Source organism: Penaeus chinensis, chromosome 38, assembly GCF_019202785.1.
Source record: "Penaeus chinensis breed Huanghai No. 1 chromosome 38, ASM1920278v2, whole genome shotgun sequence".
Classification (NCBI taxonomy): Eukaryota; Metazoa; Arthropoda; class Malacostraca; order Decapoda; family Penaeidae; genus Penaeus; species Penaeus chinensis.
Genome location: NC_061856.1, coordinates 13461308 through 13469985, shown reverse-complemented (window position 1 = coordinate 13469985; position 8678 = coordinate 13461308). Strand labels below are relative to the sequence as shown.

The 8678-nt window shown below is 35.5% G+C and overlaps 2 protein-coding genes across 2 annotated transcripts in view; both read left to right on the top strand.

The window, feature by feature from the left end:
* LOC125045936 (uncharacterized histidine-rich protein DDB_G0274557-like) overlaps positions 1–1417 on the top strand; it is a 1686-nt gene extending 269 nt beyond the window's left edge. The window contains exons 2-3 of the mRNA XM_047643536.1: positions 353–476; positions 893–1417. Coding sequence (XP_047499492.1) covers positions 353–476; positions 893–1417 — 649 coding nt within the window. The remainder of the gene's footprint in view (positions 1–352; positions 477–892) is intronic.
* Positions 1418–4210: 2793 nt separating this feature from the next.
* Positions 4211–5653, top strand: LOC125045935 (histidine-rich glycoprotein-like). Its single transcript, XM_047643535.1, has 3 exons — positions 4211–4215; positions 4556–4679; positions 5132–5653. The coding sequence occupies exons 1-3, from the start codon at positions 4211–4213 to the stop codon at positions 5651–5653; spliced, it is 651 nt and encodes a 216-aa protein (XP_047499491.1).
* Positions 5654–8678: the final 3025 nt, after the last annotated feature.

Below are 8678 nucleotides of genomic sequence, written 5' to 3'. Positions count from 1 at the left end.
TCTACCACATACATATGTATGCACACACACACACACACACATGTGTGTGTATATATATACATGTATAATATATATACACTTATATATATACACATGTATACGTGTACATATGTATAAATCCATCTATCTATGTATATATATATATATGTGTGTGTGTGTGTGTGTGTGTGCGTGTATGTATACATAATATATATGATTATACATATAATTGTATATATAGGATGTATATCATCACTTTGCACCCCATATTTGAGATATACATAATATGCAGAACCATATGGATGAACAAGCAAAAGAGAGCACTTATCTCTCAAAAACGGAGGAAATACAGTTCTAATTGATGTTCCAATAGGGTGCATGAACCTCTGCTTGTCGAAGGTCACACACAGGAGCCGTATATAAGGCGGCTTCCACAAGCAGTGAGTACACACAGTGTCCTCAGTGAGCCAAGAAGAGGTCCAGCCATGAAGCTTGCGGTGAGTCGACATAACTGTTAACTAACGAAAAATGTATTAGTACTTAAGGGAATATACATAATCCCTGATCGAACACCCACAATATAGATAGATATGCATGTGTATATATATGCACGCATACATCTGTCTATATATATAAATTTATCTATTTATATGTAGCATGCATACATACATACAACTTTTTTCTTCCACACATTTTGTGCTTACTTTATTTACTTATCTTATTTATTTTGTTAATAGATATATAAGATATACAATTATGTAGCACAGAAATAATAGGCCTACATCACCCTGAATTATTAATGTAAACTTCGATCAGACAATATTGAATAGTCATTTATTTACTGGAAAGAGTAAGATGAAAAACATCAATTTAATCGAAAACGTAGCAGTTCTAATACTAGTCTATTTTCCAGGCAATCGTACTAGTGTGTTTGGCAGCGGCCGTAGTTACGCACGCCGATCCCGAACCACATAAGTATCACCACTACCCTTACCACTACTCCTACCACCACTACCCCTACCATAACTACTATTCTCGACACCACTATGCCAAGCTTCCAGGTGGCAGCACCTCCTCCGTCAGTACTCAAGTCCATGGCCTCACTAAACGTTCAGCTGACCCCATGCCAGAACCCAACCCGGAACCAACAGCTGACCCTGATCCATCCAATAGCTATAGTTACCAGGTAGTCAACCATGGCCATCCCCACTATGGATACCACCATGGATATCGCTACCCTTACAATACCTACCGCTACAACCACTACTATGGTTATCCTCACAGATACCACAGTCACCACAAGAGATCAGTCGAATCTGAACCCGAACCTAAACCCCATTACAGCTATTACGGACGCCCCCACTACTACAGCAGATACTACCACGGTTACCCTCACTATTACCCTTACGCCAGCTACCGTCATGGTTACGGAGGATAAGGAACAAGTAAGGCATGGATTATGGTGAACCTTGTGGCGACGGTCCTTTACAATGTGTCTGATAGTCCGGTTTGCTCACGCCGGTTTTTCAGACAAACACACTTCGAAGGAAACACAACTGGAGGTCTTTAGGATATTGGATTAGCTGATACTTACTGTAAAGAATAAAAGTTAGAATCAGTATTGGATAATTATTTTACACCCCTGTAATATTTCAAGTGATTTTCAAAGACCAGTGAAATATCTTAAAATGTTAACATTAGGGATTTTTACTGACAAAGATCCAAGACGCTTATAAGAGTATAGAATGATCGAGACTAAATCCTTGATATTCATACAGAAATTCAATACAAAACTTGCATTATTTTGTCGAAGCTGATATATTGTATATCCCAGAAAAATACAAGCAAGCAAGGAATAAGTTGTTAATGTCGAAATTTCAGACGCCCTCACTACTACAACAGATACTATCACGGTTACCCCCACTACTATCCTTACTACGCCGGTTACCGCTACCACAACCGGGGATAAGGAAGAAACATGGACTGCGACAAGGCCTTGTGGCGATGGTTCTTTACGAGATGTCCCTGTTAGTCTGGTTTGCTCACACCGGTTTTTCAGGCACAAGTAGTACAGTAATCAGTCTCAGAGGCCACATAGAACTGATTAATTGTTTTTTTGAATGTCGGAATAGCTGTGCATTGTGTAAAGAATAAAGATTACATAATCTAACGCACATCTCTTTACAACCCTATAGTTTTTTTTAATTTTGACATCTTAACACTACTTTTTTATTTTTATATATATAGTAATTTTTCAGATTTTTTGAAAGTCAGACTACGTTTTTATTGCGGCATAAAAAAAATCATAGAATATAATAATACTGACAAATAATACTGCAAGAACTTGATGTGGATGAATTTCACTTGCCTAAATCACTGTGTGAATATAGAAGTACATAAACAGAATACATGCGTATATATTTACACACAAACATATATTGTTTATATCTTTAAACACATATCACACACAAACATATATATCGCATGTTTTCATTCCTAGACAATCCTAAATCATAATGTATGCATTTACATATTTCTTCCGTATTTGTAGTTTCGTTTAGCATTTTCTTCAAATGAACAAAAATCTCGAGCCTGTTTGATAAAGGAGCCATTGTTTCATATAGATCAGTGTTTCTCAATCTTTTTGAATATGACCATAAATAGAGTCTAAACTTGGACTAGTGACTATAAATGTGTTTGTGTGTATATACACACATGCACACACATACATATATATAATACTTGTATGTTATGTATATATATAGATATATATACGTATAAATATACATCTATATATGTATATATATGTAGATATGCATATATATGTATATATATTTATATTTACTCATGTATACATACATATATGAATATATGTGTATATACATATATATATACAGAAAGAGATGTACATACAAATATGTATATATATTATATACACATACACAAATACATATATGGGTATGTATATACATATAAATATACATACACACACACAAGCATATATATGTATATGTATATTATACATAACCAGGCACACACACAGATATATATATAAATAATTATATATATATATATATATATTATACATACATACACGCAGATATATCTACATATATGTAGATAACTTTATACGCACACCTATATGTGACTTTGTAATTTACCCTTACTAGCATATCAATTCTATGCCACGGATTAGGAATTATTTTTAGGAGTATCGTAAGCATCCATAGTCCATATCTTGGAGCTAAGGATAGTTTCCTTTATTTTTTTTGGGATGACCCGTCCTTAATGCTCTCATTTGGCAAAAGATAACCGTGATATCCTTTGTAGTAGTGAGGATATCCGTAATAATTGTAATGATGTTCAGGCACGGGTTTAAGGTTGGCTGATCTCTTGTGGTGCTTGTGGTAGGTGTAAGGGTAACCATAGTGATGGCTGTAACGGTAGCCATAGTAGGGGTAGCGATAACCGTTGTGATGATGGCTATGGTGGACAACCTGGTAACTATAGCTCTTGAAGGGATCTGGATCAACTGCTGGTTCAGGGTTAGGCTTCGAAATGGGGTCAGCTGAGGGTTTAGTGAGGCCTAGAACTTGTAGCCACGAAGGAAGTGCCACCACCTGGATACCTGGCCACCCCATCGCCCTCCAGTGTCTTGACATGTGGTGATGATAGTAATGGTAGTAGGGGTAGTGGTTGTACTTGTATGGTTCGAGATCGGCGTGCGTGACAACAGCCGCTGCCAAACACACCAATACACAGCTAGTGTATCATAATGATTATTTTGATTAGATTTACAAAATGTATGTATATGTTTACACACACATATATAATATATATATATATATATATATATATATATTAAAGAAGGTTATCGTGCATATATATATACAATGTATATATATCTGTGCCTATGTATGTATGTAAATCAATGTACATATATGTATACATCTGCCTTTTTTTCTAGCTTGTCTTTATAATACTATATATCTTTTTATTTCTATATATACATACAATTACACACATAAACATACATACATATGCATACATGTATTTATGTTTATATATATAATTGTATCTATGTATACACCTGCATACATATATTTCATACATACATATATTTATATGAATACATCTATATAAAAGTGTATGTATATATGTATTTATATATAAATATTTATGTGCGCTTATGTGTATATATGTGTGTATGTTTATATAAACGTCTTGTAGGATGTCGTAGGCTCACGGAAGACACACACGCATACATTATATATGTATATATATAAAGAGAGAATAAATAAATGCACACACAAACAGACGCACACAAATAAATATGTATACACACATATATACATATATAATATATACACACGTATGTATATAAATATACACGTGTACATAAGTATAAATCTATCTATGTGTATATATATACATATCTGTGTGCGTGTATGTATATATAATATATATGATTATATATATAATTGTATATATAGGATGTATATACAGAAACGTATTGATAAAAAAAGCAAAAGAGAGCACTTATCTTTCAAAAGCTGAGGAAATACAGTTCCCATAGGGTGCATGAATCTCTGCTTGTCGAAGGTCACGCACAGGAGCCGTATATAAAGCGGCTTCCACAAGCAGTGAACACACACAGTGTCCTCAGTGAGCCAAGAAGAGGTCCAGCCATGAAGCTTGCGGTGAGTCGACATAACTGCTAACTAACGAAAAACTTCTTAGTACTTGAGAGAGTATATTACATAATCCCTGATCGAACACACACAAATATATATATAGATAGACATGCATGTGTGTATATATATGCACGCATACATCTATGTCTATATATATATAAATTTATCTATCTATATGTAGCATGCATACATACATACAACTTTTTTCTTCAACACATGTTTTGCTTAATCTATTTTTTTTTTTTTTTTTTTTTTTTTTTTTTTTTTTTTTTTTTTTTTTTGTTAATAGATATATAAAACAACAATTATGTAGCACTGAAATAATAGGCTTACATCACCTTGAATGATTCATGTAAACTTCGATCAGACAAAATCGAATAATCATTGATTTACTGGAAAGAGCAAGATGAATAACATCAATTTAACATAGCAGTTCTAATACTAGTATATTTTTTCAGGCAATCGCACTAGTGTGTTTGGCAGCGGCTGTGGTTACGCACGCCGATCCCGAACCACATAAGTATCACCACTACCCTTACCACTACTATCACCACTACCCCTACCATAACTACTACTCTCGACACCACTATGCCAAGCTTCCAGGTGGCAGCACCTCCTCCGTCAGTACTCAAGTCCATGGCCTCACTAAACGTTCAGCTGACCCCATGCCAGAACCTAACCCGGAACCAACAGCTGACCCTGATCCATCCAACAGCTATAGTTACCAGGTAGTCAACCATGGCCATCCCCACTATGGATACCACCATGGATATCGCTACCCTTACAATACCTACCGCTACAACCACTACTATGGTTATCCTCACAGATACCACAGCCACCACAAGAGATCAGTCGAGTCTGAACCCGAACCTGAACCTCATTACACCTATCACAGACGTCCTCACTACTACAACAGATACTATCACGGTTACCGCAACTATCCTTACTACGCCGGTTACCGCTACCACAACCGGGGATAAGGAAGAAACATGGACTGCGACAAGGCCTTGTGGCGATGGTTCTTTACGAGATGTCCCTGTTAGTCTGGTTTGCTCACACCGGTTTTTCAGGCACAAGTAGTACAGTAATCAGTCTCAGAGGCCACATACAACTGATGAATTGTTTTTTTGAATGTCGGAATAGCTGTGCATTGTGTAAAGAATAAAGATTACATAATCTAACGCACATCTCTTTACAACCCTGTAGCTTTAAAACAAAATGAAATCTCAATACTACTCTGGGATTGTTAGATATATAATATTTTTTCTGATTTTTTGAGAGTCAGACTACGCTTTTATTGCGGCATTAAAATGCATAGAATATAATAATAATGACAAATAATACTGCAAGAACTTGATGTGGATGAATTTCACCTGCCTAAATCACTGTGTGAATATAGAAGTACATAAACAGAATACATGTGTTTATATATGTGCATACAAACATACATTGTTTATATCTTTAAACACACATCACACACAAACATATATATCGCATGTTTTCGTTCCTAAACAAACCTAAATTATATTGTATGATGCATTTATATATTTCTTCCGTATTTGTTGTTTCGTTTAACATTTTCATCAATTGAACAAAAATCTACAGCCTGTTTGATAAAGGAGCAATTGTTTCATATAGACCATTGATTCCCAATCTTTTTTATTATGACCGTAAATAGAGTCTGAACTTGGACTAGTGACTATAAATGTGTTTGTGTGTATATACATATACACACATTTGTATTCACACACATACATATATATAATACATGTATATATATATAGATAGATAGATAGATAGATACGTACAAATATACATCTATATATGTTTATATATGTAGATATGCATATATATGTAAATATATTTATATTCATACATGTATACATACAAATATGCATATATGTGTATATACATATATATAAATATATATACAGAGAGATGTACATACAAATATGTATATATATTTTATATACATACACAGATATATATATGGGTATATATACACATACATACACACAAGCATATATATGTATATGTATATTATACATAACCACGCACACACATATATATATATAACTATATATATATATATATATTATACATACATACACGCAGATATATATATATAGATAGATAGATAGATTTATACGCACACCTTTATGCGACTTTGTAATTTGCCCTTATTAGAATATAAATTCTATGCCACGGATTAGGAATTATTTTTAGGAGTATCGTAAGAACCCATGGTCAATATCTTGGAGCTAAGGATAGTTTCTTTTCTTTTCTTTGGATGACCCATCCTTAAAACTGATCTCATTTGGTAAAGCATGGGAGAAGTAGAAAAAAAATACACTCCCTTGTAGGTATAATTAGATAAATTCATGTAAATCTTAAATATGTTGCCACTTTTCATATTACCTTCCGGAATTCTTTGGGAACAACAAATAATAGTTATGCGAGTATGTTTTTCAGTCTAAGAGTTCAGATATAATAATACATTTGAGTTTGGATTTCATAATAACCCAGATGTTTTATGTGGATGAGAAAATTCTCCAGTGCTGATTGCCATCTTTATTCTTTACCGTATTGATTCCCTGTCCTTCGATTAATGATAATGGTACTGCCTATCGGATCATTGCCACGGCAAGCCTTATGACAGTGGTCATTTACCTAATAAGTAAATGACCATTGCAACAAGGCTTGCCGTAATCCATTCCTGACATCTTCTTTATCCCCAGTAGCGGTAGCGGTAACTGGCGTAGTAAGTATAAGTGTGAGGATAACTGTGATATCCTTTGTAGTAGTGGAGATATTCGTGATAACTGTAATGGGGTTAAGGCTCAGGTTAAAGGTTAGCGGATCTCTGGAGGTGCTTGTGGTAAGTGTAAGGTAACCATAGTGATGGCTGTAACGGTAGCCATAGTAGGGGTAGCGATAACCGTAGTGAGGATGGCTATGGTGATCTACCTGGTAGCTATATCTCTTGGAGGGATCTGGATCAACTGCTGGTTCAGGCTTAGGCTTCGGCATGGGGTCAACTGAGCGTTTAGTGAGGTCTTGAACTTGTAGCCACGAAGGAAGTGCCACCACCTGGATGCCTGGCCACTTCATCGCCCACCATGGATATCGCTACCCTTACAATACCTACCGCTACAACCACTACTATGGTTATCCTCGCATCAGTCGAGTCTTAACGCAAACCTGAACCTCATTACACCTATCACAGACGTCCTCACTACTCCAACAGATACTATCACGGTTACCCCCACTACTATCCTTACTACGCCGGTTACCGCTACCACAACTGGGGATAAGGAAGAAACATGGACTGCGGCAGGCCTTGTGGCGATGGTCCTTTACGAGATGTGCCTGTCAGTCTGGTTTCCTCACACCGTTTTTTGGGGCACAAGTAGTACAGTAGTCTTAGTGGCCACAAAAAACTAATGAATTGATTTTTTGATGTCGGAATAGGTATGCATTGTATAAAACATTAAGATTACAAATTCTAATGTACATCTTTTTACAACCCTGTAGCTTTTAAAAAAAATGAAATCTCAACTCCACTTTGGGATTTGTTTTATATATATAATGTTTTTATCTGATTTTTTGAACGTTTTTATTGCGGTAAAAAAAAATAAAAAAATCATAGAATATACAAATATTGACAAATAATACTGCAAGAACTTGATGTGGATGAATTTGACTTGCCTAAATTACTGTGTGAATATACAAGTACATAAATAGAATACATATGTCTATATATTTACACACAAACATACATTGTTTATATCTTTAAACACACATCACACACAAACACATATATCATCATCATCATTTGGGAGCTAACGCCGGCAGGGGCTCATGGCAAGCCGCCAGGCAGGGGCCCGGCCCATCTCTAGCTTCTCATGACAGGTTTGATAGATCTGTCCAAGCCACGACTTTCTCGGTCGTCCCACAGGCCTCCTCCACCCAGGTTTATCTCGGACAGAGACAACCTGGTGGGCA

Excerpts from the sequence above, each read along its gene's own strand:
- LOC125045935 (XM_047643535.1), top strand. Across the intron at positions 4,680-5,131 it reads GTCCAGCCATGAAGCTTGCG|GCAATCGCACTAGTGTGTTT; the intron begins GTGAGTCGACAT and ends ATATTTTTTCAG.